This window comes from Mauremys reevesii, linkage group 4, assembly GCF_016161935.1.
Source record: "Mauremys reevesii isolate NIE-2019 linkage group 4, ASM1616193v1, whole genome shotgun sequence".
NCBI lineage: Eukaryota > Metazoa > Chordata > Testudines > Geoemydidae > Mauremys > Mauremys reevesii.
The window spans coordinates 11,409,933-11,436,591 of NC_052626.1; the positions used below are offsets into that span (position 1 = coordinate 11,409,933).

General features: G+C 41.1%; 1 protein-coding gene across 2 annotated transcripts; it reads left to right on the forward strand.

The window, feature by feature from the left end:
• The first annotated feature begins 1,664 nt into the window (after positions 1-1,664).
• NAA30 (N-alpha-acetyltransferase 30, NatC catalytic subunit) lies at positions 1,665-25,727 on the forward strand. 2 transcript variants are annotated; one of them, XM_039536769.1, is made up of 6 exons: positions 1,665-1,980; positions 2,189-2,956; positions 11,193-11,316; positions 13,692-13,747; positions 16,106-16,226; positions 23,898-24,030. In XM_039536769.1, exons 2-5 carry the CDS (start codon positions 2,192-2,194, stop codon positions 16,187-16,189), a joined length of 1,029 nt encoding a protein of 342 aa, XP_039392703.1. In that variant the 5' UTR covers positions 1,665-1,980; positions 2,189-2,191; the 3' UTR covers positions 16,190-16,226; positions 23,898-24,030. The 2 variants fall into 2 exon arrangements, with proteins under 2 accessions (XP_039392703.1, XP_039392702.1); XM_039536768.1 differs by lacking the exon at positions 16,106-16,226 and having other exon boundaries at positions 1,673-1,980; positions 23,898-25,727.
• The last annotated feature ends 932 nt before the right edge of the window (positions 25,728-26,659 follow it).

Below are 26,659 nucleotides of genomic sequence, written 5' to 3' on the forward strand. Positions count from 1 at the left end.
TTGCCGGTCCCGCGGCTCCGGGGGACTTCTTGCAGACGTGCCTGCGGGAGGTCCACCGGAGCCACGGGACCAGCGGACCCTCCGCAGTCATGCCTGCGGGAGGTCCGCTGGTCCCGCGCCTCCGGTGGACCTCCCGCAGGCATGACTGCGGAAGGTCCGCCGGAGCCGCCTGCCGCCCTCCTGGCAAAATGCCGCCTCAAGCGCGCGCTTGGCGCGCTGGGGTCTGGAGCCGGCCCTGAATGAGAGAAAGGAAGCCCACTACATTCTTGTGATTTGAATGTTTTCATCTCTTCTCTTAAAATTGGTAAAAGATCCCCAAGTCAAAGAAAAATACTTCAGTTATAAATCAAAGGGAATGTACAGAAATAAAGTGGCTCTCCTGGGATAGTCAAAGAGGGACTAACAGTGCAAGTGGTTGTTCTGGTGGGGTTTCCAATATCTATGGCTAATGGGAGAGGCTTTAGTAATGTCCTCAAACTAGCCTTATAGGGGCTAGAAAAAGGTCAGTAACTGTCCCTGGGAGGGGTAATAATGCTAGTGCATCCCCCCTGGCTACTGACCCCCATGACAGGCCCTGTGGGGGTTAATAACCCCAGTGTCTACCCTATGGATGGTGAGAGAGGGATAGATGGTACTATTGGCTGGCCCTGTGGGGTTCATAACAGAGGAGTGTGTCCCATGGCTGGAGGTGGGGAGATGATGCTCCTGACTGTCTCTCTGGGGTAAATAAAAAGTGTACCCAATTGCTGGGGGGGGGGGAGGAGTGATGACTGTCCCTGTGGGGTTAATAGCAGCAGTGTGTACCCCATGGCGGCGGGGTGGGTGCTAGAGATAGCAGCAGTGGGTACCCCATGCAGGGGCAGCTCAAGCAGGGCGGCATGCCCCGGGGGGGCGCTCTGCCCATCACCGGTCCCACGGCTCCGGTGGACCTCCCGCAGGCGTGCCTGTGGACGGTCCGCTGGTCCCACAGCTCCACCGAAGCCGCGCGGGACCAGCGGACCCTCCGCAGGGACGCCTGCGGGAGGTCCACCGGAGCTGCCTGCCGCCCTCCCGGGGACCGGTAGAGCACCCCCCGAAGCATGTGCTTGGCGTGCTGGGGCCTGGAGCCGCCCCTGGCCCCATGGCTGGAGGTGGGATGCTGGTGACTGGCCCAGTGGGATTAATAACAGCAGTGTGTGCCCCACGGCTGCGGAGGAGGGGGGATGGGCGCTAGGGATAACGGCGGGACGAGCCCCACGGCTGCGGGGGGGGGGCGCTGGGAGTAACGGCGGGACGAGCCCCACGGCTGCTGGGGGCGCTGGGAGTAACGGCGGACGAGCCCCACGGCTGCGGGGGCGCTAGGAGTAACGGCGGGACGAGCCTCACGGCTGCGGGGGGGGGCGCTGGGAGTAACGGCGGGACGAGCCCCACGGCTGCTGGGGGGGCGCTGGGAGTAACGGCGGGACGAGCCCCACGGCTGCGGGGGGGAGGGGGCTCTAGGGATAACGGCGGGCCGCGCCCCCCGGCGGCTGGGGGGGCGCTGGGAGTAACGGCGGGACGAGCCCCACGGCTGCGGGGGGGAGGGGGCGCTGGGAGTAACGGCGGGACGAGCCCCACGGCTGCGGGGGGGCGCTGGGAATAACGGCGGGACGAGCCCCACGGCTGCGGGGGGGAGGGGGCTCTAGGGATAACGGCGGGACGTGCCCCATGGCGGGCGAGAAGCCCGGTGACTCGCCGTTTCTCTAGGGCCTGACACAAGTGACGCCACACGCAGGCGCTGCCCAGCCCCCCCTTTCCCCAGTCCCCGCCCAGGCCGAGGCCTCTCCAGCTGTCACGCGGTTCCAGCCCCCGCCCGTCCCTCGCCAGGGCCAGCCGCCAGGCAGGGAAGTGTCGCAACGCCTGACAGGAAACTTTGCCGTGGGTACGACAGCGGCGGGCTCGCTTTCCGGCCGCTGGATGAGTGGAGAGTGGGAGCCGAGGAGGAGCTGACGAGACGCTGGGGTTAGTGGCCGGGGGGGGAGGAGGCCGCGAGGGGGAAGCGGCCCGGCGGCGGGGTCAGGAGCCCGGGCAGCCGCCGCTGGCGGCGGCGGCGATGTGAGGCGGGGCCGGGGCCCGGCTCTACCTTTGTTCGCTCCCCGCCCGGCCCGGGAAGCGCCTGCCCCGTCTCACGTTCTCCCTCTCTCTGGGTCTGTGTCGGTCTCTCTTCTAGGACATGGCCGAGGTACCTCCCGGGCCGAGCAGCCTCCTGGCCCCGCCGGGGGACGCCCTCTCCCCCTTCCCCGGAGGAGGGGGGGCCGCCGCCTGCCCCGGGGCCCTGGACGAGGAGGAGGAAGAGGAGGGCGGCCAGGAGCAGCCGCGAGGCGGCGGCGGCAAGGGGGGGCCGCAGCCGCAGCAGCAGCACCGCCTCCTCCTCCACCACCACCACCACCCGCCGCATCACAACCACCAGCTCAACGGCCTCATCAGCCCCGAGCTGCGGCACCTCCGAGCCTCCCTCAAGAGCAAGATCCTGGGCTCGGAGGGGGCCGAGGGGCCGGAGAACAAGCGAGCCGGCAAAACAATAGGCTCCGGACAGCCGCCGCCTGCCGCAGCCCCTTGCTCGTCCCCCCTCCCCAACCACCTCCCGGAGCCCCAGGCGAGGACTGCGCCCCCGGCAGCCCCAGGGGACAGGAGCCAGCCTGCGACTGCCACTGCAGCCCGCAATGGACTGGCTGGGGGGCCTGGCCTGGAGGAGGACGAGCCGGAGGAGGAGGAGTCCCTGCTGCTGCTCTCCACATCCTTAGCAGCCGCCTGCAGTTTGAAAGGCTCGGGGACGGACTCTCCTCCCGAGGAGGACCTAACGATACGATACGTGCGGTATGAGTCCGAGCTGCAGATGCCCGATATCATGAGACTGATCACCAAAGATCTGTCTGAACCCTACTCCATTTACACGTATAGGTATTTTATCCACAACTGGCCACAGCTTTGCTTTTTGGTAAGTGGCGGGGGAGGAGGGAAGACATTGGGAAGGGTCTGGGGTAGAGGGAGCAGGTTGGAAGGGGGTGGAATTTATGGGGAAGCTTGAACTGCCAACTGATGCTTTTCATGATCATGGGATGGATAGCGTGTGCCCTGCGCACCTGTGGTGCTTTGTGTAGACAATACAGAAAGTATACATACATAGTTACACTCATACATGAATTATTCAGGTAGAGCCGTTGACACTGATTTTCTTTGTGACCTCTTGCAGTTCATTTCTTCATTTTCTGCCTCAGTTTCTTGAAATAACAGTACTTAACTAGCAAGTTTTGTGATACCTTTTTTCAAGATACTTTGGACTGTTTTGCACAGCAGTTGACTTGTAAGATACAGTCTGAGTTACATTGTAAATGTAATAAGATGGACAGATTTCATGGAATTGAAGCTTTTGCAAACATCAAACTTTTTATCTACAAAACTAGTAGAAAATGAAACACAAAATACAACTATCTTATAGTGCAAAAGTCACAGTATATGTAAAAACATAATAGTCATGCTATGTCCAAATACTGAGTTAATAACACATCCAGTCTTGTTTCCTGCCTGCTATATTTTAAACTAATAGTCCATTAGTCTGCCTTTGTCAGTGGCTTGAACTTCTTTATCTTAAAGAAAACATTGTTAATAAGTTCTAAAGCCTTTTTAATAATGAAAAATTTAGTGTTATATACTAATCATATGGGTGTGAGCCCCATATGTAAGTTGTCTAGAGAAACATTTGTGCCTCAATAATGCAGACATTTCTTCACACATTTGACTTTATGCACATGAATACTTATGTTTAAAACAAAGTATGTGTGTAAATCTATGGCCTTGATCCTGTAAACATTGTCCTTGATAATAGATAGTTTTCATTTTACACAAGGAAAGCCAACATTTGTATGAAAACATTTTTATAAAGGTTATCATAGTGAAATTAGGTTGAATACAAAGTAAAAGGAGGAAAAACATTTTATGGATCTTTTGGGAACAGTTTAAAGACTAGCTATTACACTACAGACAGGGTTAACTAATTTTGTGGAGGCAGAAGTTCTTTCTGATAAGTTATTAAACTCTTCTCCTTCATGTACAATACTATTTGTTAATCACACGTGGCTTGCAAATATTCACTCAGGAATAATTATTACTACATGGGACTAAGATGTGACTATACTGTGGATTACTGGTGCTTATGTGCTTATATTTTCAGTGTTAAACTTGGGCATAATTTGATGGTTTGTACGAGGGTTTCCAAAACTGTGGGTCTTATGACCTCTACAAGGGGGTACAGTGGGGTTATGGGAAGTTTGTGCAAAACATGTGAAATTGGTAAAAATGAATATACAGCAGAAGCCTTATAATGGTGTATCCTATTTGGACCACCATATTGTTGAATGTAAGAACCTCAGTTAGTGGTTCGATGCAGAGTAGTGCAGGATATTCTTCTGATAAAATAGTATGAAGTCTGTACTTGAGTGTGTCTGGATTTACCTTATACAAAACAAGTCCTATTAAAAACACTTGTGTGCCATGAAACTCAAGTACCCATATGTGTGCACAGCGCTGAATTGGGACTCTGGATGTGTCAGCAGAAATCAGGCCAGAAGGCACTGTTGAGCATTGCATGATCATATAGGATGTGTTGTTTAGTCTGTGGAGCTCAGTTCTTGCCAAGGAATGATTTAGGAAGACTGCTTCATGAAAAGGACAGTGACGAGTCATTCAGTGACATTCTCAAAGAAAATATGGGAATGTGACACATGAGACATGGTTTTACATCAATGGATTCAAAACCAGCATGTAGAGTGCTCTGAAGTGCTGGCTGTGGAGCTATAAAGTCTTTAAATTGATTGCAACATCAAAGGGGAAAGAAGAAACCTCAGCTTTATCTTTAAGGGTGTGTTTTGAGAAAACTTGAAGCCTTAAAAGAACAAGACTTGAGTATTCAAACTGGCAATGTTGATACAGATATCCTTCAGATTTGGTATCTCTGAATCACAACAGTGTAAAGCACATACAGTTGTGGAAAACCATATACTTGTGGCTTCAAATGTTAGTCTAATGCAGCTAACAAATTGAAAACGGTGCCTTTATCAAATAAGTCTGTTTCGTGTTGTATTAGTAACATGGATGAGGATGTTCAAGAGCAGCTACTTTCAAAACTTGGGAAAAGAGACTTCTTAAGCTTTTCAATGTGCTGAGTCAATTGATGCCTCTGATGCAGCACAGATTTTAGCATTTGTGAGGTTTGTTTTTAAAGGGACTGTTGAAGACTTGCTTTTTTGTAAAGCTGAGCCATATACACACAACAGACAAATGCATATTTGAGACATTTCAGGAATCAAAGGTTTCCACATTTGTGGGGAGCATTCTGTTGTAATTTGCATGAGAAGTGTCAAGATGACAACAGGAAAGAATAGAGACCTGGTCCTGCAGACCCAAAACATCACATCTAATGCTTCAACGCTTTGTTGTTTTTCCTACACAGCAAGAACTTGGCAGTTAAGAAAACTCCACAAAGATTGCAACACTCCTTTAAGAAACCTATAGAGAAGTGAACTTAAAAGTTGTCCAGTGAATACCTGACTGTTTGCATTGCTCTGATGGGTTCTCTTCACCAGCAACTTCTTTCATGCTGAAGGGAGGTGGCTTTCACAAGATAAAGTGCTAAGTCCACTCTCAGTTAAGATCAAGATGGCATGTTTTCCTGAATCATCCCTTGCTGAAACCTTCAACATATTGGGCAACATACTTATCCTAACTAGTTGACATGTTTGGGCACCTAAATGAGCAGAACGTTCTCTTTGGGAGTGGACTAGGAATGCTGCATGCATGGTTCCTAATGTAGAACACATGGAAATTGGCCTTCATGAGTGCAAAGAGGAAACGTTGAGTTGTTTGCCCTTATTTCAAATTTATAAGCTGTAAGAAACCAATCAAGCATGTATAAATTAAAAATTGAGGGAACTTAAAACTCAGCTGGGAATACAGTCCAGTACTGGCTTTGGAGGGGGTAGGGGGGAAGTTGGATCACCAGTTCTTTCATCCAGCATGTTATTGATTTGGCTGCATTGACTAGGCTAGTGCAAGCCATAAGAATGGCCACACTGGGTCAGACCAAAGGTTCATCAAGCCCAGTATCCTGTCTTCCGACAGTGGCCAATGCCAGGTGCCCCACATGGAATGAACAGAACAGGTAATTATCAAGTGATCCATCCCCTGTTGCCCATTCTCAGCTTCTGGCAAACAGAGGCTAGGGACACCATCCCTTCCCATCCTGGCTAATAGCCATTGATGGACCTATCCTCCATGAACTTATCTAGTTCTTTTTGAACCCTGTTATACAGTAGTCTTGGCCTTCACAACATCCTCTAACAAAGAATTCCACAGGTTGACTTGTCATAGGAGAGGCGTGTCAAACTGACAGTCTTCGCCTATGACTAGACCCAACAACTGACTTTAGGTAGGAACTCAGATTTGTGGCTATCGCTGATAAAGGAGGCATCCATCTTGAGTTGCAGATGCCTTGAAAGTGTAATTTTTTTTTTGTTCTCATCTCTGAGAGTCCAGTTTCTCTTCAATGGTGGAAATTAAAAATGAAGTATGACAATCATTTGTCAATCAAAAATGACTTAAGACCACATGTTTTTCCCCAGTTCAGCCTTGTGCGAAACATCTTTAATTAGAACAGGTTCATCCGTCATACAAAATTGTGAATATATTTAAAAAAAAAATGGTGGCTCCTTTTTTTAGTTTTGGCATGGTTAAAGTTAGAAAACTTCTCCCATTTATGGCTGCCATTAGAGGGCTTAGGGAAGGTGTTTATTTTAGTTTATAAAGGGCAAGCTAAGCAAACCCTGGTATATTTCTAAAATTTGGTAAAATAGGACATGTTGCTTAATATATAGAAGTAGATTTCCTTCTGATTATTGATACCTTTTGCAAATCCCCCCCCCCAAAAAACAAAAATCAGCTATAGATCCTACTCAAGTTCTATACTTCTATGGGGTTCTCAACTTCATGTTGTTAGCAGCAGTAGGAGTTCTGTTTAAACTGAATTCTACAAGTTCTAAAAGTAATTTTTTTTATACTTCCAGTAAAGAGACTAGAGGTGTTTGGGTATAAATCCCTAATGATTATAATTGAGATTTTTATGATTACTATTAATATGTTGCTCTTCTGTATCATATTCCATCCAAGGATCTCAAAGCATTTTACATTAACATAAGACCCCTTTGAGAAAAGTATTCCCTACTTTTCAGTGGGAAAAACTAAGGCATTGAAACTGAACCATAGAGAGGCCAGGAAATTGTCCAAACCTTCATAGCAAGGTCACTGCAGAGCCAGGAATAGATCCTAGAACACCTGACTGCCAGTCTTGCACTCTACCACAACTATTTCTTTTTGTATTTCAACTTAACTCAGTTAAGAAAACAAGTTCCTCCCAGAGCTTGTTACTTTTTTAACTGAAATACTTTGTTGCTTCTGTCTATCTAAGGTACTTGTATGGTCCCCAGCACTCTATCTGAGCACCTCTCAGTCTTTAATGTGTTTGTCCTCACAATGCCTTTGTGAGGTAGGGAAGTGCTGTTACCCACATTTTACAGATGGAGGAACTGAGACACAGAAAGACTAAGTGACTCTCCCAAGGGCAGACAGGAAGTCTGTGGCAGAGCTCTCAAGGCCAAGGCTAGTGCCCTAACCACTGGGCCATCCTTCCTCTCTTTGCACAGTTGGTGATATGTTAGCAAAACCTGAGACCATATCATGTGGCTCCGAAAGGTACTTCTGGCCTTTGGTTTCAAGACTTAATTGAGTTTTTATTTTAGTTAATATTCCAATCCATATGTAGAAGCTTGTGAAGCAAAATGTAGACAGTGTAGTAATAACTTGTAATACGTGGATGAGATGAAATAATCTCTTCAGTTAAATATTTAAATTTTCTTGCTAAAAAAACAGGTAACAAATGATTAAATTGAATCTATGCAAGTTAACACTTTGAGATTTAGACTAATGTAGGTCTGAAAAATAATCTTTCAGTACAAACATCTTTAGTACTGGAAATATTTAATAGTTGGTATCTTGGGGCCAAAATCTGCTGCTAAAAACTTGCATGTGATTTCACTGGGAGCTGCATTCACGTATTTGAAAACAGAATTTGGCTCTTAATCATTTGCTTTGAAATGATCCTGTATGGAAATTTCACTTTTGCTTCAGTCTGTTTTCATTTAGTCTGTTTCCACTTTCCCCTTCAGAATGCCAGCGAACTAAACTGTTAATTTTACATGCTGGAGTAGGCTTTTCACCTTTAAGTAAGAGGGAAAAGGGAAATAAGGGCCTGATCCTACAGTCCTTATGCAAGCAGAATGCTACTGGAGTCACTGAGAACCTTGTCTAAGAACTGCAGGAAAAGGTCTTCTGAAAAACATGTGCAATACCACTTCGTTACTTATCACTATTTTCTGACAGTAACCACAAAGATCAGTGAATCTGCAGTTTTGTGTCACTGAATTGCTAGATCAGTAATGCATTTTTATTTTTAAATAAAAATGAATACTATTTCTAGCCAGTGGAATGTTGGTATATACATTCATTATTTCCTGTTTATATTGAATTTCACTTCTCTCAACATGTATCAAGTATGTTATCTATAAAGTTTTCTGTATGATTCTAGGTGAACAGTAATTTGCAAGAGGTGTGTGTTTGCTTTAAAGCAAAGTGTGGGATCACATCAGATACTTTGCATAATTGTAGCAGCACTATTTAAGAGTCTGTCAGTTCTTCCAATATACAGTAAAAGCTCTGTAAACTGGCATTTCTGATTTTAATTGAAATTCCAATTTATAGTCTGGTTGGTGCAAGGCTGGCAGGGGGTTCGAGTGTGGAGCGCGGGCTCTGGGAGGGAGTTTGGGTGCGGGAGGGGGCTCGGGGCAGCGGGTTGAGGTGTGGGAGAGGTGCAGGGTGCCAGATCCGGGGAGCGCTCACCTCGGGCAGCTCCCTGCAGGTGGTGACCTGTCCGGGCTGCTTATAGGTGGAGGCACAGCAGGCAGCTCTACGCACTGCCTCCGCCTGCAAGCACTGCCCCCGCAGCTCCCATTGACCGTGGTTCCCAGCCAATGGTAGCTGCAGAGCTAGCACTCGGGGCAGGGTGGGGGCAGTGCACGGAGCTGCCTCCGCTTAGGAGCAACTAGGATAAGTCGCCGCTTGCAAGTAGCCGCCCGAGGTGAGCACGCCCCAACCCACTGCCTCGAGTCCCCTCCCACACCCACGAACTCCCTTTGTGCCTGTGCACCTGTGCCGCGCCCCTCCACCCCCCTTGCATTCAAACTCCCTTCCTCTTAATTAACTGTCATTTTTCACTTACCAGCACCCACTAGTTCCCCAACATGCTGGATAAAACAGTTTTACTGTAATGCCTTGTGCTTCTCAGGGCCTGAGCTGAGATATACAAAACTTGCCTTGGGCTGAAACTTGGCATACTAGGTCTTAGTGTTGATGAGGTGTTTTTTCTTTTAAAGAAATGGAAAGAAACCAACTTGATTTGCTTGTTAGGTTTTGAAATGCGAAGCAAAACAACTTGTAACGTGTGTGTTATCTCAAAAGTATCCTCCCTCCCCCTCATTTTTTAAACAGATATTTTTAAAGCCATTTGTCTAAATTGTAGACAAGTTCTTCTGGGTACATTAAGAAAAAAGTTATTCTTGCTAAGTTTAATTTAGAAACTTCTTTCAGTGCTTGATGCACTTCGGGCCCAAATACTCTGCACACATAGTCTGAATAAAGTGTTATAGTCAAGGGAATAAAATCTTTCCCCCCATGTCATGGAGCTACTCTGAAACCACTGCTAATTTCTCAGTTGCTGCACCTCTCCTTCAGTGGGGGCTCTTGGCAAGTGAATTTGTGTACACACAATAATAACTCACCACTCATGAGCAGGCCCATTAAAAGGACTGCAACAGGAGCCACTTGGATGGATCTTTGTACTTATACACAGCCTCGTTGAGGAGTTTCTTTCTTCTCTGGCCCAATATATTTCATGTTAAATCTGTGTGAATGCAGTTAGCAATTATAATCACTCTGTTTATTTAATATACATTTAACATTTCATAATATAAAGTATTTCAGAGTGACTAAGTCATCATGACCATGTCTCTCATGACAAATGTCACTGGGACTAACTGTCAATGAGGAATTCTTAAGTAAATGAGAACTCTGAATTAAAGATACTTGAAATGCATGAAATTACTGGTAAAAATATTTTTGTCTGAATGGTTTCTCTTCCTTGTTACTGGAATGAAAAGTGACGCTTGTTAAAGAGAAAACATAAAGGTTTCATAGGAGCCATTATATTCTTGGGGTTAAAAAATTGCTAACAGAAACCTAAAAACAAGTATAATTTTTCATAGCTTTTGTAAACAAACATGGAAATTGCATGAAAAAATAAATTCAGTTTGTAGTTTACATGCTTAGTCTTGACAGAATTCAGTTGGATTTTTTATAATTTTGATGGATAATATCAATGTTTATTTTTAAACTTTTTATTTTTATCTATTTACATTTTCACAGATGCAAGGAATTACGGGGCGGGGAATGTCAGGCAATTATTAAATGACAGTAGGCTCTGAGACTGTTAAAACATAGATTGTCAACATAACGTGTCAAAATATACAAAGGAAATATCCATAAATCAAAGTTCTCAGGCAGTGGTTTTTTGTTTTGTTTTTAATTTTTGTTTTGCTTTGCTTTGCCTAGCTGTTGTTGATGGAAATATTTTTGTCAGCTTCCATGTGTACAGTGAAATTGTTGATAAAAATCTAATCCTTCTAAGCCTATTTATACTCTTACCTTTACTCAGGCTGCCATGACTTTATTTTTAAATGTGAGTAAATAAGGATAGATTGAAGGACCTATTTCTGGAGTCTTGTTTTGTTTACAAATTCCGCTCCGATTGGAGTTCTGTGAGGGATGACTGTAAACTCTGGTTCTTATGTCGCTTTGAGAAACACTATAAAGAGTGGTGTTGATTAAAGTTTCCCATCTGTACTTGGGATATATGTTTGAACTGTATATATAATTTTATAGTGCAAGCTATTATTTGTTACTTTTGTGTATGTAAGATTGTAATTTAAAAGGCAAACATTCACTTTTTTGTTGTTGGCATTTATTGTATATTGCATACTTAGAATGTACATAGATATTTGTTTGTCTTTAAGGCCATGGTAGGTGAGGAGTGTGTAGGTGCCATCGTCTGCAAGTTGGATATGCACAAAAAGATGTTCCGCAGAGGTTATATAGCCATGTTAGCAGTGGATTCCAAATACAGAAGAAAAGGCATTGGTAAGAATAGCCTCTCCATGTTCTTATTCAAACTCTAATAACCCTGTTGGGATGGTTGTAACTTTTGGAATAGAAGATTGCCACAAAAATAACAAGCTCTGCAGAGGTAAAAGATTGTTTTCCTAGAAAGTTTTTTTCTTTAATTCAGAATAACTTGAAGTGGTTTGGAGACTGTCTGCACTTACTATTGTCACATATTGTATTTTACAACTTTGGCGTTGCAATAACTAATTCTAGTTAGTTTTTCCAATGAAAAATGAAGAACAATTTTATTTCATTTTTTACTTGACCTTTTTTTTTTTTTTAAACTAGGAGGCTGTTTACCCAAGAAAAGTCCTATTTTTCTGGTGGTAGCAGTCTCTCCAAAACCAAGTCTAGACAAGCAACATGTACTTGCTACCTTCCTGGAGAGTTCTTGATGTGCACTTAAATTCCTGGGTGTATTGAATAATTGGTAAATTTGGCATAAGTCTGAAATGAAAGATACCCAGAGACCTCAGTTTCTCTTGTAAAATGGCAGTGCCAAATAGCAAAAGAAATGGATAACTTGTGTACCCATGTTTGCACATAAACCTATTCCCAACTTCCTACTCACTATCCTGGTGAGCTGCTTTACTAAATTCTTCCTCTGACTCCTCTTGATCAAATGCGCCACATACTGCCCTTTGGGGAGCCATAAATATAGCTAATTACAGCATGTATACTTTAAAAAATCTCTTTTCTTATGAGGCAACCAAATTTGAGATAGTTGGACAGTTTCCTTAACATCCATGCCAGGAATTTCTTCCTTGTTATCTTCACTTACTAAATCAATGTTGAACTACTTTTTTTAATAGGCCATCCTGAAACATTGTCCTCTATTTTGCAAGTACTTTTGAAACTTAAAATGTATATGTCAGCATTTCAGGACAAGGATATGCTTTGCTACTAATTTGTTACAGAGCAGATTCTTGCTTCCTATATGTTTAAAGTCTGTTTTGGTTATGGAGGACAGAGAGCATGACTTGCAACAGGAAAATATAGGACAGTATTGTAAAATATTTCCTTTCTCTTTCTGCAGCTCCTCCAAATATGGCACAACATCAAAACAAGTTTCACCCCAAATGCACAAACAGTCTTGAATGTATTCTTGGTTTTTATAAAAGCAAAATCTTGCCAATGTCTAACCTACGTAGGCTTTCAAGTTTGGGGCCAATAATGACTGTCCTAATATAGTCACAGTAGTATGTAGGGGAAAGGATACAGGGAGATCACTCTCGCTCCTCTCCGTCGAGCACTGTCATGCAGGAGGCACCCATAGTTTAGCTGCATATCCTTGGGAGCACAAGGGGATGCCAACTAGTGCTACATTTATGCCCACAAAGCATGCAGTCTCTGCATGACTTCTCCCCTTCTCTGCCTCTCCTATATTCTGTTCATGCAACATCAGAATAGCATCGGCTTCACTTCTTTTTAAAGTGAAGCAAATCCAAAGTACCTTCCCTCAGTACCTCTCAAGATGTCTTCCCCCCCCCCCCCAAAGAGTACCACCACTTAGGAGATTTACCTTTCCCTGTCCCTAGCATATATCAAACTTTGTGAGAGGTGAAATTTCATCCTCTATATCTATGGGGGGAGGGCTAGCTCAGTCGTTTGAGCATTGGCCTGCTCAACCTAGGGTTGTGAGTTCAATTCCTGAGGTGGCCATCTAGGGGTCGGGGCAAAAATCTGTCTGGGGATTGGTCCTGCTTTGAGCAGGGGGTTGGACTAGATGATCTCCTGAGGTCCCTTCCAACCCTGATATTCTGTGATTTAGTTGGTATTTTAAATATACAATCTATAGATAGTTTCAGGGTGTGTTTTTCTTTTCTTTAAAGGGCAATCCTTTTGCAAGAGAAATGTTCCTCAAATATGCTTAAAGAGGGATTCCAAACATAAGTGCAACAAAAGGGAATCAAACAAGTCTTGAAATTTATCTTTAAAAATATCCTCATATTTTACGTAATAAACATGAGAGGCTTGTTTATAACACCATCCTGGCAAAGAAAAGACCTTCAGATTCCAAGGAGAAGCTTGTATATGTTATATAATACTTATAGACCTATTATGTTCTCACGGGCACCATGTAGAAGTCTTTGCAAATACAGAATAGTTAGTATATATTTAAAGGCAATTTTAATGCAAAACCTTGAAAGCAAACAGTGAATCTGCAGTCCAGTTTCGGGTATGGTGATTATTATATGCCACTGTGCTGTGCATTGAAATGGAATATGTGGATGTAATAATATATGTATATAATAAAATTAGTCATCTGTAAATGGTAATTCTCTGAATGTAGATCTTTTTAAAAAATCTATACCTATATTTTACTTTAATGCTATTAATCTATTTTCCAGGTACAAATTTGGTTAAGAAAGCTATTTATGCCATGGTTGAAGGAGATTGTGACGAGGTAAGTTTTTTATAGGTGCTCAAAAATTTTGAGGGAGTACTCTGTGCAGTGTTTGTGTTCTTCTCCATAAACATGGATTTATTTTACAGGCATTCTTTTAGACACTTGATTTTCTTGTAAGCAACTCTTCCATTTATTGTAGGAGATGGGATACCTTCAAAAAGGCAAACTGAGGAGTATTTTTTCAAACTGAAGTTTAGTTAACTATAACATAATGTACAAATAATAAGAGTTAACACTTTTGATATTTACTACACTAAACAGTTAGATACATCTACTGAAGTTTGATTCATGTGCTCCGGGCTCCCAAACAGAATAAAGGCCACTGTTGAACAGAGAGAACTTGTTTTGGAATTTGAGTTGGTTTTTGTACCTAACTCTTCATTGTATTCAGGATATGTGAAGTTAAATACTGAAACAGAATCAACTGTAATACTGTAAAACATGGTGTTATCACAGTATCATCAAATTGTCCAAAAGAAATCCATACAGAGTACTTCCCAATAACATAGAATTATCACAAAATCATAGAAGTGATTTAGTGTGTATTCTCTTCAAAGAATTTAGTAAAACTATTGCAGTATCATAAAATCAAACTTTACTTTCTGTATCCTACATTTTGTTAATATCCCTTTGTATCTTTTTTTGCAAAATTCTTCTAACTAGATGAAAACTTATGAGTTCTATTTGACTATATTAGAAGTAAATAATGTAGTCTTAATATGATTGGGTGAAGAGGAAAAATAAGAGAGGGAGAGAATAAGGTTCTTCACAGGCTGCTTTGTTTATTCCAGCTATCTATTCCTTAACACCCAATAGTATAGAACCATGAGCCTGTTGTCCTTAATGTAAGTGATTTAAAACACTAAATCATCTTCATAGTTCCTCAGGGAGGTTAGTCAGTCCTTTGATCTTTTTTGGATATCCTGATTAGCTGTGCACCCTGCTAATGCAGTATTTAGGTATGTTATGGAAATTTGAACTAAAAATTTCAGGTTTTCTTTAAAAAACAAAACAAAAAAATCCCTTCTAGGATATATTATATTTTGTATCTCTCCAAATCAAGGCTACTGATAAACTCTGCCACTTTTTGTATAATCCTTTTGAAATCTTGTTCCTTGTTATCCCTCATTCTTATTGCCAATATCTTGGACTATGCCATGGTCAGCTCTCATCTCAATTACTGCATCCTCTTCCTCTGGCCCTCTCATTTCTGGGATTGTGCCTCTCAATTATAACTCATGTGCTTCTGCTAAAATAGTTGTCCTCCCCCACAGCTCTTATCTCTACCTCCTCCTTGAGTGGTCTTCAGATTTTTTTCTATAGTTCATTGAAACCCTCCTTCTCCCCAGGGCCCTTCAGAGCTCTGCTCTAACTGCATGTCCTTCTCTATCACTTGCCTGCTTATGACTTACGCTTTGGCAACTTAATGAAGCTTGATAAGTCTCCATTTCCTTTTCCCATAAGCAGCCTCATGTCTTGTCCCATGTCGTCCTCTGTTCTTGAAATATACTTCCCGATCCTGTCACTATACATCCCTTTCTTTGTTCAAATACCTCTTCAGTAATACCTCTTCAGTACTTCCTCATTTTTATCAGTCTTCATTGCTGATCTCCAGTATGGCCTTGAATATGATCACCATTTACAGAAAAATAGCAATATTTCCCCTGTTACATTAAAGATTGAGAGGTTCTTAGATACTATGGTATTTGTCACAACAGCCTTGTGATATAGGAAGTGCAATTATCACCATTGTTAGATGGGGAACTGAGACCCAGATAGGTGAAGCAGCGTGCCCAAGGTCACACAGGAAATTTGTAGCACAGCAGGGAGTTGTAACATGATCTCCTGAGTCACAGGCTAGTGCCCCAACCATCCTTCTTCATTAATAAATGATTATTTTTTCAAAATGAGAGGAACTAACAAGACCCATACATAATATTAAGTACATCTCATGAGTTTTTCCTATTGTAATCTTTGTGCTCCTTGTCCCATACCCCTTATTGTTTTTATTTATCACTGTGTAAAATTTAATGTCGACTACAAGTTCCTCAACACCTGGACCCTTCCATTTCATTTTTGTTAAATGCTGTGCCTCTCTGCTGTATAAATAATTTTCCATGTTAGGTCAATTATATACTTTTCAGACTGTCCCGTAAAATGTGCTACGTTCTAGGTTTCATTGTGTTTATTATTATGCGATATTAACATATATAAACTATCTACAGTAATATAGCAAATATGTCTTGATATTTTTTCTCTTCCTTGGCACTAAGTCTGGGCGTAGGTGACTTCCTCCAGATGTTTGTGGTGCAACAATAACAACTTTGGTTACTTGAACCTCCTAATATATTTCAGAACCTCCTAATATATTCGCTCATGACCAGGATTGGAAAAATCCACAGACCTACTCATCACTGGAGAGTGGGAAGCTTCCCCTGATGAGCGAGGAAGCCCATACCACCCATTTCTGCAAAATTTAAGTTTTTTTAATTCTTATTTAAGTTTCTAGTCCTTATGATTGGTACATAGCCAAGCAAGTATGAAATGATGCAGCATTAGAGCTTGTCTTCCTGAGCCTATAGATTGCTGCAGTACCTCTGCTGCTGTTAGTTTTTTTCCAAAAAGTGGCAGAGAGAAATTAACAAATATTGTTCAGTTTTACTGCTGCTTCTCAGAATAGTGAACAGTAAGGGAGAGAAATGTAAAAAATCTTATTTTTGTTCAAAAGCGTGCTTGAAAAATGAGCATGTTGTCCTATGTGCAAACATCAGGTTTTCCCAAGTGCCTGTTTGTTCACCCACTTAAATATGTTTAGATGCATCTTTGAAACTTTATCTGTAAATCTTACATTGGAACAAAGGTGACAAAAATACCATGTTCCCGTAATACTTGGGCAAGTAATCTGACAAGTTTGTACAACACCTTTCAAAGTATTGAAGAGCAAAGGGTAGATCTTAGGGAACAGTAGGTGAACTGTGATATACATTTAGTACCTAAAGTATATGGTGGTGCCCATTCGTGGAGTTTGAAAGTTTGCTGCAACAGCATAATGGTAGCTGTAAAAAGTTTCATCTCTGTTTTGCTTGCTAGTGATAACAAACTAGGCAAACATACAAAGTCCCAAGGTAGAATAGCTATCTGAGGCCTTGTCTACACTACCATGGTAAGTCGATCTAAGTTACGCTACTCTAGCTACGTGAATAACGTAACTGGAGTCGACGTAGCTTAGGTCGACTAACCACGGTGACTACATTGTGCTGTGTCGACATGCGCCTGTGTACTTACCTTACTCTTCTCATTCCGATGGAGTAGACTGGAGAGCGCGCTGCCGTCGATTTAATGGGTCTTCACCAGACCCGTTAAATCGATCCCCACTGCGTTGATCACAGCAGCGTCGATTTTCAGTAAGTGAAGATATGGCCTAAGGCACTTTGTGCTTAACATACTTTGGTCAAAAGGCCATTTTGAGCTAGAGGTAAAATTTAAGTCCAAATCAGCAGAGTTTCTCAAACAGGGGTGGCCGCTTGTGTAGGGAAAGCCCCTGGCGGGCCGGGCCGGTGTGTTTACCTGCCCCGTGCGCAGGTCTGGCCGATCGCGGCTCTGGGCCAATGGGACCTGCTGGAAGTGGTGCGGCCCCGTGCCACTTCCAGCCCGCAGCAGCGATCCACGGCCAGTGGGAGCCGCGATTGGCCAGACCTGCGCATGGGGCAGGTAAACGCACCGGCCTGCGCCAGGGGCTTTCCCTTCACAAGCGGCAACCCCTGTTTGAAAAACCCCGAAATTAGTGTCCATGTGTGTAAATTTAACATTCTGGCAAGTCCCTAAATTTCACTAATGTAATTTTTGACATTATGGTTTCCTGAGATACTTAATGATAGTGAATTTTGATGATGATAATTCAAGATTGTGGACTAAAGATTTTGGGGAACTAAATGAGGCAAAGTTTATAGTAGATTTTGGTAAATTAGCATAATTTATTGGCGTGATCTGAGAGCAATATGTAGAAAATGTGGTCTACCAGAAACAATTTTAAAAGCTATGCCTCTGAATTACATAATTACATGAATTACTGTGACTGTATTTGCATAGCCCCAAACTGTGCTAAAAGTGAAAACTCAGTGGTTTGATAAAAAGTCAAATATGTCTCTCTCTTTTTGATTTCATGAATACTCAACTGCTTAGGTGCTATAAGCATTTCATTAGTAAAATATCTTGGGAGGGTATTTTCAATGACTGTCAATGGGAGTTGGCCACTTAACCACTCTGTGTTTGAAAACTCCCCTTAATGCAGATCTGGCTGAAAAATTGCAGCACTTAGGGCCATCCTGTAGATTTGTTTTCCCTTCTTGAGGGAATTTGATTCTTTAAAGCAAAAAATGGATTGCCCGTTAACGTCTAAGTATAACATTTAGTACTTGCACAGGGTCTTACATCTTCATAGCACTGTATAACTGCTAACTAATCAAAATAAATTGGCAGTACATGCTAAAAATACTTAACATTCTCACAATTTTTCTGAAAGTTAGGAAAGAAAATTGCCTATACAAAATGTGAAAAGGAATTGCAGCTTTTCACAAGCAGCCTCACTGAACCAGATAACATGCCACAGCTGAAAGTCACCATGAATGCTAGTACCAGCTAGGTTGGTCTTTAGCATCATAAATACACCTACTAAACAATAAAGTGTGACACTTTATTTATCTCACTGGGATCATAACTTTAAGTCAGCAAAACTTGAGAGTCCAGGAATCTAGTTGCATGAAATGTTGCGTCATAATGTGGCCTTTTTATTGTATATGTTGTAAAGGATGATGTATGATATCATGAAATATTTCAGATTATTCATAGGAAATATGAACTTTCTTCAGAAACTTTATGCATCTGGACTCATGCAGATGGATAGAGGAGATGCTGATTCCGTGTTATTAAAAGAATTAACAGGCATACTTGTACATCGAAAGCATATTGGTTGTAGGAGATGCTCTAGGACAGAAGTGAGTGGGAACACTGAACACACAGTCTTGCATTTGAAACTGAATACAGGAATGGGACAAGTCTTTGCACAGCCTCACCCCTCCAAACCAAATGAAACATGAACAAAAACAACCAAGAGAATGTAATTGGGCTTCTTGATTATGTACAGAGATACATTCCAGTATCACTTGCATATCGTTTATTCAAGCAGGGTGACTTAGGTCCTTCTTGTCTGCAAGGTACATATATCTTGTTTGTTTGGTGTTTAATATTAAACTTTTTCCAGCAGTATAGTTGATCAATTTTATACTTAATTGAAGGTTAAAATTACATGAGATTACACTAGCCTTCTAAACTGGAAGTATCAATAGTAATGAGATGGCATGGTCCAGTGGCCAAGGCACTAGCTAGGAGTAACGAGGCCAGGGTTCTATTCTTGGATGAACCAGTAATTTGCTGTACTCTAATTATTTAACCTATCCCCTTCAGTTTTCCCATCTGTAAAATGGGGACAAAAAATACTTAAACCCTCAGATTCCATGGTTATGTGTGTTATAAAAGAACCTACGTAGAGCTGCTGTTGCTTTGTAGAGCATCAGAAGTCAGCCTTTTTGTTTTTCTTCTCCACCCTGAAAAAGCTGGCATTTTTAAAATCAGAGCTCCCTGCCTTATTTAATTTTTTCAGTAATTTTTCACTTTGTATGACACGATCTATCCCTTCTTATGGTCTGATGTAAACAAGTGTACTTCAATATTGTCTATTTCATTGTGTCTTGGAGAATGGAGAACTGAAGTATTGGGATTCCAGCAAACCTGAATTTCAACATTTAACCACTCTTAAATAAGTGACTTGCAGGTGTGGTTGGCAGCCCTTTGGCGTTGCTTGCAAGTCGTCATGAATATGCAAAGTTGAAACTGGACACAGGCATGTTATATTACTCCACCAAGTTGCTAAACTTTAGTGAGAATGAATGCTGTTTGTAGACAGATTTCAAAAGACAAGGAGCTTCCTTCTCAGTGTTACTTATGTGGGTCATATTTCCTGACCTCTACAATGCTTGGCTTTAATCTGAGCTCAGAAGCAATTTAAGGCTTTTAATTGTAATTAAGTAGAAAATAAGGATTGATTCTTTAGTTCTAAGTTACTATTTCAATAAGTGATTGAGTCAATGTTTAGTTAATCAATTCAAATTAATATGGTAGTACTAATGAGCCCAGTCAGAAGTCCTGATAATATGATTCCAGTGAAGTACAAGGTGTATTGAAAACCAGAAACTCAATGTCTAATTCTTCCAGGAGGCTTAGAATTGAATTAACATGTCTCACAAATATAGATACAGCAAACTGACCACCATGTTTTAATCACCCTGGATATTTTTTTTTTTAATTTTACATCAGTTTGTCTTTGCTTATTTAAAAAAATGAATTATTTTAGCCTTCTCTTCCTTTTAATTTTCCTGCGGTGCCTATCCCAGGATGTGGTTTATTTGTGGGGGGATTAAGGTGGGGATGAATGGCTGGAATATGTGGTCGGAGATGTTTTAGATTTGGCCGTTAGTCAAACATGTAAATTGAATGGCTATGTATTACGTTTTAGTATACGCATTCAGAGTTCATGGTGAGCACATTTTAAATTAAAGTGGCTGCTTGTACATTTGGGCCCTGTCTTTTCCATTGTCTTGTATTTTGTGTAGCCATTTCTACCTGTGCAAAGTGGATGTGAAATGCTACGGTTTGACAGCTTTAGAAGCTCTTTCTTGAGCTTCAACAAGAGAGCTGATTCCTAGTTTGCTGCAAATATTGTGCAAAATGTTGCTTTAATTCTGTGGTCTCTATAGCATGCACATCATTATAGTATTAAATGCTTTTTTGTATTTAATACGTAAATTCACTTGATCATGGATTAATCTGTAATCTGAAGAGTTTGTCATTTTCATTTTGGTGAGCAAATATTGTGTGTTCTTGTGCATACACAAACCATTTTTAGTGTTAAAATAAGATCTGCTTGAGTTTTGGTTGAATTTTGTGAAAATGTGTGTGTATTTTACAAATTTAGATGAGGGCTAAATTCTCTGATGTGCCAGTGCTCTGCTCAGTGCAGCTGAAAAAAGGGGAAGAAGAGTGGAACCAACGCTGATTTTATGACACCTTTGTACTCCTCCATGCCTGGGGCCAATTTGGCTCTCAGTGTAACTTGGGCCAGGCTCAGGTTTGCTGTAAATTATACATGGCTGCCATACTTTCCAGGGGGCCTTTCCACATCCAGCAATTGCCAGAGCACAAGGGAATAGAAGAAAACAGCTCTTCATGCTCAACCTATGTCGGGAGTGTCTGGGAGTGGTGTAGGGCAAACTGTGTGACACTCGGGAATTTCCCTATATAGAATCTAATCCAGTCCCCTGCACTCATGACAGGACTAAGTATTATCTAGACCATCCCTGACATGTTTGTCTAACCTGCTCTTAAAAATCTCCAGTGGAGATTCTACAACCTCCCTAGGTAATTTATTCCAGTGCTTAACCACCCTGACAGTTAGGAAGTTTTTCCTAATGTCCAATCTAAACCTCTCTTGCTGCAATTTAAGCCCATTGCTTCTTGTCCTATCATCAGATGTTAAGAAGAACAATTTTTTCCATCCTTCTTGTAACGACCTTTTATGTACTTGAAAATTGTTATCATGTCCCCTCTCAGTCTTCTCTTTTCCAGATTAAACAAACCTAATTTTTTCAATCTTCCCTCATAGGTCATGTTTTCTAGCCCTTTAATCAGTTTTGTTGCCCTTCTCTGGATTTTCTCCAAGTTCTCAATATCTTTCCTGAAATGTGGCGTCCAGAACTGGACATAATACTCCAGCTGAGGCCTAATCAGCACGGAGTAGAGTGGAAGAATTACTTCTCGTATCTTGCTTACAATACTCCTGCTAATACACTCCAGAATGGTATTCACTTCCCCCCGCCCCCGAACAGTGTTATACTGTTGACTCATATTTAGCTTGTGGTCCACTATGGCCCCCAGATCCCTTTCTGCAGTACTCCTTCCTAGACAGTCATTTCCCATTCTGTACATGTGCAACTGATTGTTCCTTCGTAAGTGCAGTACTTTGAATTTTATCTTATTTACAAATGCAATAAGAACTTCAGACCATTTATCCTGTTTGTCCAGATCATTTTGAATTATAATCCTATCCTCCAAAGCACTTGCAACTCCTCTCCGCTTGATATTGTCTGCAAACTTTATAAGTGTACTCTCTATGCCATTATCTAAATCATTGATGAAGATATTGAACAGAACTGATCCCAGCGGGACCCCACTCATTATGCCCTTCCAGCATGACTGTGAACCACTGATGACTGGTTTTCCAACCAGTTATGCACCTACCTTAGAATAGCTCCATCTAGGTTGCATTTCCCTAGTTTGTTTATGAGAAGGTCATGTGAGACAGTATCAAAAGCTTTAGTAAAGTCAAGATATACCATGTCTACCACTTCCCCCATCCACAAGGCTTGTTACCCTGTCAAAGAAAGCTATCAGGTCAGTTTGATACGATTTGTTCTTGACAAATCCTTGCTGACTGTTACTTATCACCTTATTATCTTCTAGATGTTTGCAAATGGATTGCTTAATTATTTGCCCCATTATCTTTCCGGGTACAGAAGTTAAGCTGACTGGTCTGTAATTCCCCGGGTTGCCCTTATTTCCCTTTTATAGATTGGCACTATAATTGCCCTTTCCAGTCTTTGGGAATCTCTCTCGTCTTCCATGACTTTTCAAAGATAATTGCTAATGGCTCAGCTATCTCCTCAGTCAGCTCCTTGAGTAGTCGAGGATGCATTTCATCAGGCCCTGGTGACTTGAAGACATCTAACTGTCTAAGTAATTTTTAACTTGTTCTTTCCCTATTTTAGCCTCTCATCCTACCTCATTTTCACTGGCATTCACTATGTTAGACATCCAATTACCACCAACCTTCTTGATGAAAACCGAAACAAAGAAGTCATTAAGCACCTCTTCCATTTCCACATTTTCTGTTATTGTCCAACCCCCTCCTCCCCCCCCCCCCCCCGTCATTGACCTGTCCTTGGTCTTCCTCTTGCGTCTAATGTATTTGTAGAATGTTTTCTTGTTCCTCTTATGTCTCTACCTAGTTTGATCTCGTTTTGAGCTTTGGCCTTTGTAATTTTGTCCCTACATAATTGTTATTTTGTTTATTTGTTTATATTCATCCTTTGTAATTTGACCTAGTTTCCACTTTTTGTAGGACTCTCTTTTGATTTTTAGATCACTAAAGATTTCGCCTGGTTAAGCCAGGATGGTCTCATGCCATACTTTCTTTCCTACGCAGTGGGGTAGTTTGCTCTTGTGCCCATAATAATGTTCTTTGAAGAACTGCCAATTATCTTCAATTGTTTTTCCCCTTAGACTTGCTTCCCATGGGACCTTGCTTACCAACTCCTTGAGTTTGCTAAAGTGCATTCTTGAAATCCATTTTCTTTATTTTGCTGTTCTCCCTCCTACCATTCCTTAGAATTATGAACTCTACCATTTCACGATCACTTTCACCCAAGCTTCCTTCCACTTTCAAATTCTCAATACAGCAGAAAGCAGCCATTTTAGGGGTCTGGGATCTGCCTAGAATTTTGATTTGAGTTTGTACTTCTTTTTCTGTACATAAAAAATGTTCATGTAAATATTTGTTCTAACAAATGTTCATGGAAAGCTAAACTTGGATCTGTTGCCATATCTGTTTAATCACGTAGCTAAACTTGTTTGGGGCAAAGTGTAATTAGTTTACAAAGGTTAGAGCATTCTTTGAAAGAACTGAAAGGGTACCATGTGACTTAGGTATCTAGCCATTCAATTTGAGTAATAAATTCCAAATATCAAATACTTGATTGAAGCAATACAGCAAACAGATGAAATTTGATTGCACAAAACTTTAATCGATGTTGAATAACTGCAACATTTTTAAAAATTGGGTTCTATTTGGACAATTAATGAACAGAAAAACTAAATTCTATCAACAAATTGTTTATGGGTAAATTGCCCCCCTCCTCCCATTAGTCGATTAATCTAGAAGAGTTTTAAAACCGAACAGATAGCTGTGTAAATAATTTTTCTGAAACAATGCAACTCTTCTCAAAATTGACTTATTTTTTTTTCATTGTCTTTAAAGGTTGTCTTGGAAACAGAGATCACAAACAAGTCTGCTTTGAAACTTTATGAAAATCTTGGTTTTGTGCGAGATAAGAGGCTGTTCAGATACTATTTAAATGGAGTTGATGCACTGCGTCTTAAACTGTGGCTGCGTTAAAAGAAACCATCACATCAATCAACTGACTTCCCAACAACACAGAGTTGTCCTTTGCATGCAATGCAATTTGTACAGAATTGCTTTGCAGGTGGACTTTGTAATTTCCATGCAGCTCTTATCTGTCAGTGTCTCATTGAGTGTCGCACATATTTGTTGCACTTTGGCATGGCGCATTTGTTCTGAATTAAAACAGATTGTTTCAAACTTCGAGTTCTTTTGGTACCAGCAAGATGTGCCAGTTGATAGCCAAGATATGTTCATTCATTTGCAAGTCTACTGACTGTATTACATACATAGTGAACACTTGATCAAAGAAACTGTATGTGGAACGCAACGCTTGGTTCCAGAAAAAAGCCAATGTAGATTGTAAAATTCTATAAGTATACTAACATTTCATACAAAACTTGCCATAGTTTTCTGGAAAAAGGCTTCAATTTTAGGTTTTATTTTCAATATTGACTTTTCCATTCTTAAATATTGGTACCTCAGTGATTAGTGAATGAAAAAATGTATTGTAGGGTGGGGTGTGTGTTACAATGAGTAACAGTAACAATTAAATTGCGTCTGCCAGTGCCTGTATAGATAAGTATATTTGTCTTCACCTCTAATTTTTGAGTGCATGCTTTTTTTTCTTTTACTTTTTTCAATTGTCTTTGCAAGCAAACTTCTGCTTTTATTTAAATTCTGAATTTGATAATAAATTATTTCAGATTTTTATAATTTGGATACTTCTCCCAGAAAAGGGTTTGGAAAGCCCGTCTTTTCTTATAGCAAGAAGTGTTAAGCTATTTTGAAAAACCTTGAGTAGCTGCTAAAAAAAGAACCTGATGTCACCAGTAAATCTCTGCTGGTTTTGGATGCACTTTTTCTTTAAAAGAGGGATTTTAAAAAAATATATAGAAAATTAATGTAAATTGGTATGATTTTATTTAATCAAAATTATCACTAGAAGCTCTGAGGAACAGCTTTTTTAAAATAGAACAATTTTTTTCACTTTGATTTGGATTCAGATTGCTTTGCTTCAGTGTTCTAAAATGCTTCAATCTTCGGTTCTAGATCTTTGAAATAAATGTCAAGGTGTATTGTATCCATTTTTAGCTGCTCTCACCTTCTCAAAACTTATTTGAGATAAGTTATTTGGGGAGGGGGGGGCTTTTTTTTTCCGCCCTGCCCCTTTAAAATAAATGTAGCAGGGAAGGGACTTCCCTTTTTTAAATGGGATACATAGGTCTTACCAAAAGCCGTCAACTTGTTCAGCGGTAATGCTGTGTTTATGCTCTCCTGATTGACCAGTGTGATATATGACCAACTTTATAAATGGATTGTATTTCATCCTGAAAAAAGATGACATTGGTTTATTTATATAAATGGAAGAACCTAGGCAACCCATGGAAAAAAAGATGAACTCTCAATGAGTCTGCTCTTCTGTACTGAGTGTAATCTTCAGATTTGCCTTATTACACTGTGTTTTTAGGGTTTGGTTAGAGTCATGTTTTTTAATTGTTATAATTACTGTACATTTAAAAACCCTACCTCCTGTAATGTTTGGAAAAGATCCCCTTGCAGGAAAACTGGATTTAAAGGAAAGCCAGCCTTATTTTGCACAGACAAACGTTCACATGGTGACAGGCATTTCTCACCATGTACAAATTGTGAATTGTATTTGAAAATAAAGATTTTTTAAAATTAAAATTGGCACGTGGAAGTTCTCTGCTTGTGGACACCATTTGTGCTTTTCACTTTTTCCATTTCTAAAATGAAATGAATCCTCTAAAATGGTGCCAGAATCAATGTAAATTGAAGACTCTTATTTACAGAACAGGTATGTTATGGTCAGCGGCAGTGCATGTTTCTACCATACTGCCCTGTAATGTAATTCATGCTTGTTCTGATTCAAAAACTTCTAGGGATAAGAATATTGTTGACTCTGCTTAATCAATCATTGCTTGGCCTCTTGTGAATATACTGTCAATAGGTGCCAATTGTAGTTAAGATTTCAGTGATATGGACTTCAGTCCACTAGAAACTGAACCGTCACCACAAACTTGTTTCCAATAGGTGTTTTGGTGTCCTATCAAATGGTAACTGCTTTGGTTCATTTGGCACTAATATCCAGAGAGGAGATACTTCATGTCCCGTTACCAACTGTTGGAGACTATGTAGGGGGTCCAGTGTTGGAAATTGCAAACCAATCTGTCTTGTTTCATTGTTTAAAAAACAGCAAAAGAGAAGTCCTTTGCTGGTCAAATCTGAAAACACCTACTATTTAAATATTAAAAGCAGATTAAAACCTAGCTTACAATAGCTCATACCGGCTGTTGCACAAATACCACTTTTGAGCAAAATTCAAATACAATTCCGTCTAGCCGTGGCAAGAAGTGGTTCTCACCATGCAAACTTTCAGAATGCTGAGCAAAATGGGTGCAACTTTCTTTTAAAAGTGTGCTGTCTACAATAGTCTAATATTGCTACAGTATCACACAGCGTTCACTACAGAAGATACTGAAGCTGTACACATTGGTATCAAAAAATTGGTAGTCTCACTTTGTTGCATGGGGGGAATGTCATGAATTTGCAACAAGATGAGAATGTCATTAACATGAAAACAGTTCAAATAGTACTTC

Excerpts from the sequence above, each read along its gene's own strand:
- NAA30 (XM_039536768.1), top strand. The coding sequence starts at position 2,192 with ATGGCCGAGGTACCTCCCGGGCCGAGCAGCCTCCTGGCCCCGCCGGGG. Across the intron at positions 2,957-11,192 it reads GGCCACAGCTTTGCTTTTTG|GCCATGGTAGGTGAGGAGTG; the intron begins GTAAGTGGCGGG and ends TTTGTCTTTAAG. Across the intron at positions 11,317-13,691 it reads ATACAGAAGAAAAGGCATTG|GTACAAATTTGGTTAAGAAA; the intron begins GTAAGAATAGCC and ends TCTATTTTCCAG.